At 38.6% G+C, this 14,590-nt stretch overlaps 1 protein-coding gene across 1 annotated transcript; it reads left to right on the forward strand.

Annotated features, from left to right (window-relative positions):
* Positions 1-246: 246 nt before the first annotated feature.
* Positions 247-5,563, forward strand: LOC131691527 (uncharacterized). Its single transcript, XM_058978032.1, has 3 exons — positions 247-718; positions 4,605-5,342; positions 5,406-5,563. The coding sequence occupies exons 1-3, from the start codon at positions 315-317 to the stop codon at positions 5,473-5,475; spliced, it is 1,212 nt and encodes a 403-aa protein (XP_058834015.1). The 5' UTR covers positions 247-314; the 3' UTR covers positions 5,476-5,563.
* The last annotated feature ends 9,027 nt before the right edge of the window (positions 5,564-14,590 follow it).

Below are 14,590 nucleotides of genomic sequence, written 5' to 3' on the forward strand. Positions count from 1 at the left end.
TAGCATAATATCTCGAACGTTTTAGTATGACCATGATTTGAATTGAAAAACTCGTTTCGATAAAAAAATTAATTATGCAAAGCGTAACGGAGTCAACAGTCTCAGTTTTAAACAGCAAGGTTTCGCCAGCATGTCACTTTAGATGATTCAATTTTGTTTTTGTATTTTCGGCGCGAACAGACAAGCTCGTTTACAATCATTAGCACTGAGTTCTACATGATGTTATATTCGCCACCATCACCACCACTGCAGTCACTGTTTTTGGGGTGCCGAAACATTAAAACAGCTTTATACATTTATCGATACATCGACGAATGCTTGCTAGTCGGTACGCGTACTTGAAGATGATACGATCAAATTTGGCACTTTCGGTGGTGATGATTGCAGTTTTGGTCGGTGCTGTAAATACTTCCGGTCGATTATTAGAAAACTGGAAAACTCGTCGCGATGAACGAATCGTTCGCAGGCACAGGCTGCGTGAGTTGGCCGAGTTCGCTCCAACGATAATGTTTGGGTTACAAGATCAGGCTAACACGCTGCCCAGTAATAACATCACTCATCACAATCACAATACGTACCCAGTTGAATCGCCTCACGAGGATTACCATGACGTCGAAATAAGTGAAAGTGATCTGACGGAGGCAGCCTTGGGCCAGTACCGGACGGCACCTCGCAGAACAATCTTCGAGCAAAATGTGATTTTTAGGTTCTATAATGGGTAATGATCGTTGCTTGTTTGAGTGAAGGTATTCGACTATTTTAATGACAACATATTTAGTGAAGGTGCATGCAACGTTTTATGTTGTTTTCCGAAACGTCATATTTCGACTTAAATTACAAGATCAGTAATTTATTTTAGAGATGTGTTACGGTATTACACGAAGATACTGTTACTTAGCTGCATAATTCAGTTAGTGCAGTTTTATGCAATTGCAATTTGATAAAATTTCCAATGCTGCGTGATAAGCATAAAAAATACCACTTTTGATCAACCGCATACAGCCTCTTTCTGAAATGATGACTTTATATTTGAGTTATGGGAGGAATTGGGGTAAAATGGGTACATACGTTTCGGATGACCAGTCTAACTATATTCAAGCGATAACCTGGATTTTTATACATAAGAATCATCACTTTTGATCAGCCGCATACAGCCTTTTACCAAAATATAAAGCCAGGATTAACTTCAAACTTTAGTTTTGCGGAGAATTGGGGTAAAATGGGAGTATACATTTCGTGAGATTATTCTAATTATCTCCAATCGATTCTCTGGAATTTTTTTGTAAGAAGTACTAATTTTTGTCAGCTGTTTTCAACTTTCTTCCGAGTTATAAATTCAGTTTTGAACATAAACTCAAACGAAAGGGGGGAATTGGGACAAAACGGACATAATAGCGTACCGTGCGATCGTTGTAAAGGGCGAACACGAAATTATTGCGACACCGAAAATGTCATGCCAATTTTCTTATAATGCTTAAAATCAAACCAAAGTTTCAGGGTAGTTTTATACATATATTTACTTCAAAAATCTAAAGAAAAGTTAATCGATGGAGCCTTGAGTGTAAAATTGAACGCATTTTTGCTTGACGCTCTCCATCAAAGTCTTTACAGTGTCATCCGGTACCAGTTTCTCAGTTTTTTTCTTAACATGTCCTTCTCATCTTTGACTGTCTTCTTGCTCTTCCGAAGCTCCCGCTTCATCATTGCCCAGTACTGCTCCACCGGGCGCAGATCCGCACAGTTTGGCGGATTCATGTTCTTTGGAACAAAATGGACAGAATTGGCCTCATACCACTCCAGGACACTTTTAGAATAGTGGCATGATGCCAAATCTGGCCAAAATAGCGGAGCTTCGACGTGCTGCTGCAAGAACGGCAAAAGGCGCTTCTCGAGGCACTCAGATTTGTAGATCTTGCCATTTACTGTGCCCTTTGTCACGAAAGGCTCACTCCTCAGTCCGCAAGAGCAGATGGCCTGCCAAATGAGATATTTGGAGGCGAGCTTCGACATTTTCTTCTTCTTAAATTTGTCGTCCACATAGAACTTGCTCTTGCCGGTGAAAAACTCCAACCCCGGAATTTGCTTAAAATCGGCTTTTACATACGTTTCGTCGTCCATCACACAGCAGCCATATTTTGTCAGCATCTTCTCGTAGAGCTTCCGTGCTCAAGTTTTAGCCGTCGATTGTTGCCGCTCATCGCGGTTTGGGAAGTTCTGTACCTTGTATGTATGTAGTCCAGCTCTCTTCTTTGCATTCTGGACGTAGCTCTGCGACATGCCGATCTTTTTAGCCAAATCACGACTTGAGACGTTGGGATTTGCTTTAATCATCCGCTTCACCTTTCCCTCCGTCTTTTTGTACTCCGGTCCCAGTTTCCTTCCAGCTCCTTTGCCGTGGTCCAACGTCAACCGCTCCTGGAACCGCTTCAACACTCTGGAGACGGTTGAATGGTGAATGTTCAACATTTTTCCCAACTGCCGGTGCGACAGGTCAGTAAATTCCAGGTGTTTGGAAAGAATTTGTTCTCTCGACTCGCGTTGGCCCACCTCCATTTTCGTTGAATCGAAAAACACGACTTCGAGTTTGACGGCATGTAAACAATACACATCAATGAGAAAGTGTGCAAAATTTGGTTGATTTTTACCCAATGGTAAAAAAGTTATGCCCTGTTGAATGTGTCGCAATAATTTCGTGTTCACCCTTTAAATACTAGCAATCAATTTTGCAGATCTTTTAACATAAGAAAAACCTTTCCTGGTAAACCAGCCTTTTCAAAAAACTCGCATTTTGTGTCCATTTTTTCCACTGTGCGTTGTTTTAACAATTTTATTGTAAACAAATCTTTGCAAGGGATTCGTTATTCTACATATTTGTTATTTCATATAAAATCCGAGTTTCAATTTTTCCGTCTGGTTATGTTGACGTAGGAGCACCATTTAGGATGACTCTGAAGTAAATATGAGATTGCTTTTATTTTGTTGCAATGGCGTTTTAACAATGCCAAGATCTTGGTAGTTGACACTAACCTCTTTTGTTACCTGCCGTACCCATCAGTCTAATGCCTCAATACCCTTTGCTGTATCTATAAGTCATCTCTAACTCACTCGATTGATTGTCGTATGTCGATAGCTGCGCAGAGCACGAAGACTCCTCAGGTTCCCTTCATCTTGCTCGTTGTGCCTACTTGTGCTAGTCGGACTAATTTTGGGAACCATTTTTACCGGGTTGTCGTCCGCTTTTTTGACGAAGTGCCCTAATCACCGCAGCCGCGCATATTTTGCAGTGTGAACGATGGATAGTTCTCCAAACAACTGTTGCAATTCGTGGTTCACATGCCATTTCCAAATGAACATTTATTAGCTAGTTTGTTTCGTACCGTAGCGTACTTTATTCGACCGAGGCCAAAATGCTTGCCAGTTACCTGGTAGAATACAAACAAAACTAGCGCCGAATTGACGTTAGCTCCAGAAACTGAGACACAATATGCCTCCTATCAAGGGTGATGTCCCATAAGAAAAGGAGGCTACTAGTCAAGCGTGATATCCCACAATAAAAGGTGTCCAGGTTAAGCTGATGAAAACCAATGAAATGGAAACTTTTTTCAGTTTAGCAAGTTTAGCATAGGGCTACCTATGCTATATTTCTCCCTACGACGAAAAAAACAAGTTTTATACACTAAAGAGAAATAGGGTGAGACTGTTTTGGCACTTGAAGGAAACACAAACTATGACTAAATTAGTAATGGTTTTGCGCTCTTCGCGCGCAGAAGTAGTAGACCAAATTCTCTACTTAGTGGACTAAAATTGTTTTAATACAAAAAATGTATATGTTCCTGTACTTAGCCTTGTTATTTGCTCACACAATGTGCCACAAAGAGCGAAATACAACGATTAAAAATAGAGCAGCACAAAACACTGCGATGTGCAGAACAACCGCACAAAGAGAAACTTGAAAACGAAAAAGAGTAGGATCTGTACACCAAGAGCTGCACAATTCCGTTCAAAGAGTCACCTTGAAGAGCTACTTTTTTGTGCCTTCCCTCACTGGAAAGCAGGTAGGAAGGCGAATCAAACTACAATTCAGATAAAGTTTGATCGGAAGAACGTTTTTAATTTTTTTTTTGTTGCCTTCTCTGCTTCCGTGCGCGTGGGACCAAGATGCACACTAAAGAGCCTCTTTATTTCTACTATTTGTGGTGTGCAGCCATGGAGTAGAATGCACGTATAGGAGCAACACATATCGAAGTGAAGAGGTTTATTGTGAAAGAGAAGAGCGGTAGTACATATTCCCAGTAAAGTTCAACCGGAAATGAGCCGGAATTCTGGCGGGTTCTAATTCGTATTCCGGTTCCAGTGACACAACCGATTCTAACTAGAATCGGTTGTGTCACTGGAGCCGGGCTGCGAATTAGAACCAGCCAGCATTTCGGCTGATTTTCCGATTTCCCTAGATAAACCTACAATGATCTCTACGGTTCGCTTGTATGCCGTTGGAGAATCATTGAATTGGCTAAGCACACAATTTACACATTTACATTTATTTACACAGAGAGATTTATTCAGTTTTGTTATATTCGAAAGTAATCATTTTATTTTTCGTACAGTGGAAATTTAACCAAAACCACAACCATCAATAAACTACCGCTTCTTAAGGAGACATCCTGCTCCACGACACAAAAATTTGCAATCATCGTCCACGGATGGCGTGAGAATTGTTATGAAACATTTTGGATCAAGGATCTGGAGATAAATCTGAACATCCATCGGGGTGGTTGCATCATCTGTGTAGATTACTCGACGTTTGCGAGTAACAATTACCCCTATCTGTTCAAGCGATTCAACGATCTCAGTGCGGTCCTGCTGAAATTTCTTCGAACGCTACAATACGAGGGGCTGCAGTTCGACAATCTTTACATGTTTGGCTTTAGTTTCGGCGGGCAGCTGGTATTGGATGCCGGTAATCAGATAGGATACAACGCGATTGAATCAATCGATACTTGTGACATGGCAGGTGTAGGATTTGATCAGGATCGCTTCTTTAAGGGCATTCATTTTCGAAATGCGGCGAAGAATGTGCAATGCATTCATACAAGCACTGACAAAGGCACTAAGTTGATGGATAAATGTCACCAGGATTGGCGAATGGGACAGTGCGGCTTTCGACAACCGGCTGCGGGAAAGCCACCTTTGGGATCGCATGGCCTTTGTCCAGTATTTTATAATTTGGCATTCAAGGTAAAATTTCTGGCTGAACAGCGACCACCAGAATGCACCATGCTGCGAGAGCCTACGGCTGAGTATCCAAACGGATTTCGAATGGGATATTTGGAGAGAAGAAAGGGGTGAGTTGGAGAACTATTTAGAGCGTTTAAAACAGTACAAAACATTGACTTCTTTTATTCCAGACAAGTAAGAGGTGAACTGTATGCTCAGACAACGGATCGGTTTCCTTTCACGGTGTTCAATGACCTATAACGCCAAAGTGCTATAGACGCAACGTGTAATAATCAAACCAGTGCAGTTCTTTTAGACATTTTTTTTCCTATTTATATCAATAAATGTTGACACATGATGCAATGAATTTTTGGCTGTGTAAAGGTAATTTTTAAATTAATGAGTGTTCCTTTTAACTGCTTAATGCAGAGGTAGAAGATATCAACAAACTTCCAATGATCATCCTCCGCGTTTAAGATGTAGGGTGATGAGCCTATTTGCGCCATGTTTCTATTATCACCCTACCCATTTGAAGCCGTTGGTTAAAGCAGTGTCTGCCATCTTTGTTCAACGCATTGAGTCAAATGGTAGCGCAACAATGGGGCCACTCGATTCGAGTTTTCATTGTGCTCAAACACGAGAATTTTACTATTTTCAACGCATTTGTGTTATTATATTGGTTCTTAACAAAGAAGCAAAGCGGTTGATGTCAATTTTTACGCATTCCATTTATTGTAAGGCAAGCAATTACCGAATTAGGGAGGCACCTTGCTTAGTATGGTGAAAATAGGCTCATCACCCTATTTAGATAATTATGGACAGTTTCCGGAAGTTGCGTTGCGTGGCAGTATGCTAAGTTTGTAGTCTTGTACTATTGCCGACTACAATCACCTTGACCGTAACATGCGCTTTGTGGATCCTCCACAGTGTTGACAAGCAAACCCAAATCAATGACATGCCTATGAGTATCACGGTAAATAAATGTCGAGTCGACTGAAAACATTATTGAGCGATTACAATGAGAATGTGCCTCAATACACTCACGGTTAAAACAATAACAGATTTTTTGGGATTTAAGAAAAACGAGGTGTAGGTAATGTCCAGAATGTTACCGGGGTATTGACGTAGAACAATTATTTTGTGTACACCCAGGTTTTTTTTACGCGGGGGATACGTACCTCGTAAAAAAACGCGTAAAAAACCGCGTTAATTGGAAAATCCGCGTGAAAAACCGCGTTAATTGGAAAATCCGCGTAAAAAAACGCGTTAATTGGAAAATCCACGTAAAAACCGCATTGATTCGAAAATCCGCGTAAAAAACTCTCAGCAAAAGAATATTTTTGGAAGCTTTTTTGCACGGATTTCGCAATTAATGCGGTTTTTCAAAAATATTCTTCTTCCTTTTAAAGTACTTTTGAATGCAAAAGACTTAGACTTTTTTCTGAAAAATTTTTCTAAGTCCTTTTATATGCAAACGACATAGAAGATTTTCGGAAAGATGGAAGAGACGGGTCTGCAAGACTCCTTATGGCCCACACCCCAACAATATGGATATTTTCGGAATGGAGTTGAAGAGTATGTGCCAGAAATTGATTTTGACGCAATTTTGAAATCCAAGATGGCGACTTCCGGTTTAGCGAAATTCGTTATAACCCAATCAATATGGATATTTTCGGAATGGTCTTGACGAGTAGGTGTCAGAAATAGATTTTTGATACCATTTTGAAATCAAAGATGGCGACTTCCGGTTTAGCGAAATTCGCTATAACTCAATCAATATGGATATTTTCGGAATGGTCTTGAAAAGTAGGTGCCAGACATGAATAAATCTGCACCTTCCCCGCAAGGTTTTCCATGAAAAATTGATTTTTGGCGCCATTTCGGATGCAGAAAAAAAATCCCAGATGGCGACTTCCGGGTTAGCGAGATTCTCTACAACTCAATCAACATGAGTATTTTCGGAATGGTTTTGACGAGTAGCAGACAAACGTCGATGATTGGCGTCATTTTAAAATTCTAGACGGCGATTTCCGGTATACCGAAATTCCCGCATGAAAAATCTGGGCAATCATCTAAATCACCCTCAAATATAAGATTTAATCATAAACCAGCAAAATGCAAAATATTTTTATGTGTTCATCCAGAAGAGTGCGGTGAGAATAGAAGACAGAGAAGAAAGAGACATATGTGGATGTGGTGTGAGTTGGGGGTTTGAATTTATTCAAATTAAACATATTGCTTAAATTTAAGTAAATTCAACTGTTTAATTAAAACAACTTCCAAAAATACCCATATTGATTGGGTTATAGCGAATTTCGCTAAATCGGAAATCGCTATTTTGGATTTAAAAATGGAGTCAAAAATCAATTTCTGGAACCTACTCGTTAAGATCATTCTAAAAATGAGTATATATATATAACCCGGAAGTCGCCATCTTGGAATTCAAAATGGCGTCAAACATCGATCTTTGTCTCCTACTCGTCAAGTCCATTCCGAAAATACCCCTATTGATTGGGTTATAGCGAATTTCACTAAACCGTAAGTCGCCATCTTTGGTTTCAAAATGGCGTCAAAAATCAATTTCTGGCACCTACTCTTCAAGACCATTCCGAAAAACCCATATTGATTGGGTTATAGCGAATTTAGCTAAACCGGAAGTCGCCATCTTTGATTTCAAAATGGCGTTAAAAATCAATTTCTGGCACCTACTCTTCAAGACCATTCCGAAAATACACATATTGTTGGGGTGTGGGCCTTAAGGAGTCTTGCAGACCCGTCTCTTCCATCTTTCTTTTGAATTCAAAAAAACTTAGAATATATTTTGCAAAAACCGTGTTAATTGCGAAATCCGCGCGAAATAAAAACTTCTTTGCATTTAAAAGGACTTAGAATTTTTTTTCGGAAAATAGTCTAAGTCTTTTGCATTCAAAAGGACTTAGAATATTTTTGTAAAACCCGCGTTAACTGGAAAATCCGCGTAAAAAAACCGCGTTAATTGGAAAATCCGCGTAAAGAAACCTCGTAAAAACCGCGCAAAAAACCGCGTAAAAAAACCTGGGTGTACAAGTCTTTTGGTAAAGGGGACGGGCAAAGCGTAGTTGGTATTGCCGATTGCCTTGTACGCAGCTCACCTGGATTCGATTTCCAACCCCGCACATAGGGTTAGAGACTTATCCAAAAAGAGATTTGTTTAATCCGAAAAGAGGCGAGCGTCTACATCAAAACTTATTACACATTCTGAAAGAAGACAAAATTTTACGAAAGATTCAATCAACATTAACAGAATATACTGGAACAGGATTATTTTATGACCGATAATGTAACGTGGCGTTACAACGCGTGACAAAATAGATCTTTCAACGTATTTCAATAAAAGTCAAATCATCAAATTCAAGTACATTCAGTTTATGTTGATTGAATCTTTCATGAAAGTTTGTCTACTTTCCGAATCTGTAATAAGTTTTGATGTAGGCGTTCATTTGATAAAGTTATAACATACTTGTCGAATGAAGATTCGTCACGAAAGAATGTGTCTTATACAATTTTACTAGATCCGGTGAATCAAACTCAATGTGTAAATTTAATCTTTTGAAAGAGATACAAGCAGAACTCTAATAATATGATATGCCAACGAATAGTTCTACGTCGACACAGTGGTTATGTCCTGGACATTGCCCACCCCTATTTTTTCCTAAATTAATTTCGATTGCTCAGAAAAATAGCAGGCGGCATATGTAGGATTTTTTCCTTCTTACCATTTCTTATAAAAGAAATGTATAGAATTCGCTCAAACTTTCAAGATTTTTTTCCGAGGTCCGGAGTGCCGAGTCTTATATACCAATCGACTCAGCTCGACGATTTGGGACAATGGCTGTATGTGTGTGTATGTAACGGACAACCTCTCATTCGTGTTTCTCAGTGACGGCTGAACCGATCTTATCCAAACCAATTTCAAATGAAAGGCCTATCACCCAGACAGAACGCTATTAATTTGTGTTTGATTCTGATGTTTAGTTTCTATGATATGGATGTTTGAATGTGTAAAACACGGGTTTTTGCAGTTTTTTTGGAAATTACTGTCGAATTCGATAACATAGATAAACACGTTATAGATCTTTAGATAGCTTATACGCTTTCAAACGAGCTATAGTTTGTTGAAATCGGACTATTATAAAAAGAGATATTTAACATTAAATACGGATGACGGATTATTACCGTTTTCCAGTATCTAGAAATAATGCCAAACCAACCAAACAACTATTATCGCCAAAACGGTTAAGTTTAGATCAATAGTACCTTCGAATAGTTTATTGGATGTAATATGCTTTTTCTTTTAACATTGCGTTTTCACAGATTAATCCACCTATTAGTGAGATTTTTTCATTAATTTTCTTTTAAGTAATAATTTTGAGGTAATGTCTTCAGCAAATTTGTAGCTCTTTCTTTTTAAACAACTTTGCTGAAGATACCAAGTGTCTATCTTGTAGGCTTTAAAAGTTATAGCATGTTATTTATTGTTCAACATAGTAGGGGAGAGTGAGGACACTTGGTCCTTGGGGATATTTGATTCCTTGGCCATATCTCTTAATCTATACGCATAAAGTTATCACAATATAGAAGGAAAATGAAGTATTTGGTCGTTTATTATGTTTAAAAAACAAATCTGATGTATTACATTTGGTTTGGAAAAGTTGTATAATATTTTAGAAAAAAATTGTGCAAAGATCTTCGAGATGGATTTACCATCTCGAAGATCTTTTCACAAATTTTTTGAACGGTTGTATGAGATCGTCGAACTAATTATTTATGAATAGTTTCAAGTACGGTTACTTTCTAAGTGCTTTTGCCTAGAAAAACACGTATTTCGAATTAAAAGTTTCACTACACATGCAAAAAATTAAATTTTGTTCATCTCATACAACAGGTATCTTTGATCCCTGTAACACTGGGTATTCTTGATCCCTATCATTAGTTCTCTCAAACACTTCCGAAATGTATAGAAATAGCAAAATATCATTTTCATAACGTACCTGACACTATTCTTTGGTCTAAAATGTTTTTTTTTTCGTGAACAAATGATGATATAAGTTATTGAAGGTTGAAAAAGCCAGTTAAAAGGCACTGATTAACCGCAAATACTTGTCTCGACCTTCTACTGTGGTTAAAGTTTGTGGTGAATCTAAAAATGTAGTCTTATTTAATTTGTCAGGATAGTTGGTTAGCTGAACTTTCGTATCTATAGGTAATAGTGGGCTTTGTTTCTTTAGCCCTAGTAGGCGGGGGATCAAGTTACCACACGATTTTACAAAAACCTCGTTTTGGCATGATTTTCAAAACTGTTCATATTACTGACAGGACATAGTTTTCCGATTTACACATTATTCACAGCTCTTACAATTCGAATTAACTACAAGATGGAGAATTTTGAAATTGAAATTTTTATTTCATTGAAAAGTTATAAGTAAAAAACAAAAGTTCAAGTGTACCCACTCTCCCCTAATGATCCGTTCTAATATACCAGCCGAATTTTATTTCGATGAAACGGAAAAAGACAATATCAGGAATTTTTTTGTATTTCATGCTTCTATCTACCACCGGTAGAAATAACCACCGAACAATTTTAAGTTTTCGGGATATACCTTGATCACTTTTTTTATTAAGGTTTATTTGACACGGCTCAATGTGTTAGCACAACTGAGCCGTGGATCTTTTAAGTTTTTACAATAAAAGTAAAAACAAAATGGAATTAAGAATGTCTATCTGCCAGATCTTGTTGACGCAGTTTGTTGCTGCGTGTTGAGATCCTTTTTCCTTAGCGGTGAAGCCGCTGGGGGGTCATTCAGTCTGCCTTCTCTCACGTTTTCGTCCCACCCATGTCATCATCGGTACTGCTTTCTTGCTGATTAGAGGTTCTTATTTGCTGATCAGAGGTTCATATTTGTTTCTTGTTCTTACGGGTCGCTGTTGTAAATCCATCTTCATATATATTTGCTTAGTTGGCGATGCTAGTTATTGATTTAGGAGCGGTTGTCGTGGTCGTTGTACCTGCATTATTAGTTTATTGGATCGTTGTTTTGGTTTATCTGTAAGCGTCGATGGCTGCTTGTTAGAGTTGGCTGTACTAGATGAGTTTTGACTAGTTGCTTCAGCGCATGTTTTTCCGTAGTGGGCTGTATGGTTACAGAATTGGCATGTTGGGGCCTGCCCGGGATATGTGATTAGCGTTGTTTGCTTATAGGCTACGCCTTCCCTCGGTGATTTGCATTCGATAGTCATGTCAGCAGGTATTGGTTTAGTCACTCGCATCCTCACAATACGAACGCCGTTAGGAATGCCTGTGAAATTTCTCCAGGTGTCATTCATAATTGTGACATGATTCGTTTGATGTAATCTTACTCAGGCCGCGGTGCCAAATCATGGATAGGCACGTCCACCATGTCGTTTTCCATATGCACGGGGATCTTGAATCTGGGGTGACATTATGGAACCATTTCGATTCGACTTTTTCATACAAGCTTGCATACAATAAACCTTTCGTTTCGAGATGCGCAATGCCAACCCTGGTGTTATTAAATTAAACTTAGAGTGTTGCATGTTGTTCTTTGCAATGAAGTTTTCTGCCTGTGCTAAGCATCTAAACGTGATCAAAACACAGCTTTTTACGTGGTGTAGCTGAATGTACGTAGCTTCAGCGAGATTAAGCTTCATTTTCACTTTAACTAATTGTTCCACTTCCTGAACTGTGGGTCTAACACGCGTTTTATAAAAGTCGATCGAGATCATGTTATCCCGTAGCACGGGCACTTTCGTTTCATTTGGCCAACTCATTTCACTCCGCAGCCGGGGCAACGATACAATATTGTTTATGCACTGATATAGAACAAAACGCTTCACTGGTGCATATAGCCTGCTATAGCATAGCAATTTTTTGCTTCTGCTTTGTGTGAAATCAGAAGATAGACTGATGATAACTTGATCACTTATTAGTGTTCAAACTTTCATTTACGAGAACCTTCTGACAAGTAATTTTTACCTTAGGAGACGAAGATTGATCAGGATCATATCTCGGATAACGAGAAGCAAAATAAATGACTCCAAGTAAGTCGAAACAAAGTCATTATAAACTCGTCCACAAGAAACATCTTCAAATATATTATATTTTTTCAATTGCCTACACCAAATTTTTGGTAGCTTGTCAAAAGATTAATTTAGCGGTTTCTTCCAAAATTTGACAAATCTTTTCTCATTCGTTTGTATGTTAGGGCAGTTTATGTTAAAAATGTTTCCTAAATTACTAGGTACAATTAAGGGGGTGGATTGCTTTACTGCCCATGATCGCAAATCAGTCCCATAAAGATAATCCCATAGAAAACGGGACAAATATCCGATCATAGGAGACTAAAAAGAAACTTTTTTTTCGTGATTTTTGGAAAGGGAAGGAAAAGTTCAAGATATTTGAAAATGTATGTATATTTGTAAACTCATTTAAAAAGCTAAAATAAAAATTTTCCTTGAAAAACTTTACTAAATGGCGGAATCAAGGACTATTTTCTTACTGTAATACCTAATTCGCGGGAAAAGTGCAGTTCGAAATTCTGGTTGAAATTATTGAAATTAAAAGATTAGATTTTGCGTAAGTTTTTCCGTGGTTTTCTAAAAAACAAGCATTTTTGGCATGAACTTTTGATTTTATCGTGCAACAGAAATGGGTTAAACCGGTTTTCTGGTAATTTTGTTTGATAGAATCTTAAAAATGCTATGTGAAATATTATTGTGATATATTCTTAAATTTATCTATTGATATAAGCAAAAAAATCGATTTTTTTGATCATGTTGGCAAGGGCGGATGCAGAAAAAAAAATCGGGAGAAGGGTTCGAAATTTCGATTCTAAAATGAACATTGTACAATACGTATTACGTAACACCTCAATTAATGAAAATCAGTGTTGGTGGTCAAATTTGTATTGAAAAGATTTAGAGTTTAAAACTAATATAAAATTCAAACTAATTTAAAATTTCTCTACAAGTTGAAAATCTTTGGAAGGGGTCCAGACCCTCCATCACTGATTGTAGGACACCCACTTAACGGTTTATATATGTAGCGGATCAACAAAAATTAGAAATTTTCATTATTTTCTCTAACCAAGATTGCAAATTTCATTAAAATGTACCAAGTCTTTGCGATGACTATATTTTCATTTATTTAAGTTTAAAGTATAGGTGTCGTGGTTTACTGACAGTGTTGGAAAAAGTAATCAATTTCTGCATTTGAATTATACCATAAGTTTTAAAATCGTTATAACTATTTTTTGAAAACTCGTAGCTAGTTACGCTCTTCGACAAAGTTGTTAACCAAGGTTTTAACTACAGGTTTTTAAAGCTGGTTTTTCATATTCATTGAAATAGCGATCTTTATTAGCGTAAATGCAAAATAATTGATTTCCCCATATAAAATCCCATGCAAACTTTGAACGGAATGCGCAAACCCGGGAAGCAACCAACCGCTACCAAATTTTGCACCGGCATTTGGAACCACAAAAGGAACTCAAAAAGTGCTGTGTTCGCTAGTTTAAATCATTTTGATGTTTTCCCATACAACCGCGAGCCACTCTAAATTGCTCGTGTTTGAGCGCAACACGTGCGTGCTAACCATGAAACAAATGTGGTTGACCTTAGTGATCTGTCCGTTACGTCTATTACTCCTGAACCGCCAAAGTTCTGGTTATACTTGTCTGGTTTTCACCCTATGATCACCGACAGTGACGCCTAGAAAATCCTTCTTCGTTGTTTGAATGTTGAAGGTACCACTGATATCGTGCGTTTAGTACCAAAGGGTAAAGACACGACAAATTTGTCCTTCGTGTCGTTTAAGATTGGCCTTGATCCAGTACTAAAACAGATAGCACATACTCCGTCTATTTGACCCGAGGGCCTACTGTTTCGAGAATTCATCGACATGTCAATAAAACCCAATCGTGGACCCGGACTAAACCGACTCCAAACTCCAAGCGGCTGTAATCATACTGAGAATTTGGAAAGTCCAATGGTGACTAAGTAGCTGATGGGAAATAGTACACGTTACATCGCCGACTTCCGAATTCCTTTCTTGCATAACTTGCCACCGTTACGAAGAAGCATTGTTCCGCTGTCATCGCCGAGACTGCACAAACGAATTCACGCTGCGCTGCCATCACCGGGACGCCTGTTATGCCGCACTACGGAAGTCCCCGAGCGCTCCGACGCAGTCGTGCTACCAGCCAGCGACCAGCTTAGTCGTCCCGGCGCTGCGTTCGGAGGTCGCATAGGGGGTCTTCCCAACTGCCTGCTCAGGCGAATATTTTGCTTTAAATGATGATCCGCTTCTTGAAAACCTCCT

This window comes from Topomyia yanbarensis, chromosome 3 (genome assembly GCF_030247195.1).
Source record: "Topomyia yanbarensis strain Yona2022 chromosome 3, ASM3024719v1, whole genome shotgun sequence".
Taxonomy (NCBI): domain Eukaryota; kingdom Metazoa; phylum Arthropoda; class Insecta; order Diptera; family Culicidae; genus Topomyia; species Topomyia yanbarensis.

Coding starts and splice junctions, on each gene's coding strand:
- LOC131691527 (XM_058978032.1), top strand. CDS start 315: ATGCTTGCTAGTCGGTACGCGTACTTGAAGATGATACGATCAAATTTG. Junction 719..4,604: donor ATTTTTAGGTTCTATAATGG/GTAATGATCGTT, acceptor TTTTTCGTACAG/TGGAAATTTAACCAAAACCA. Junction 5,343..5,405: donor TATTTGGAGAGAAGAAAGGG/GTGAGTTGGAGA, acceptor CTTTTATTCCAG/ACAAGTAAGAGGTGAACTGT.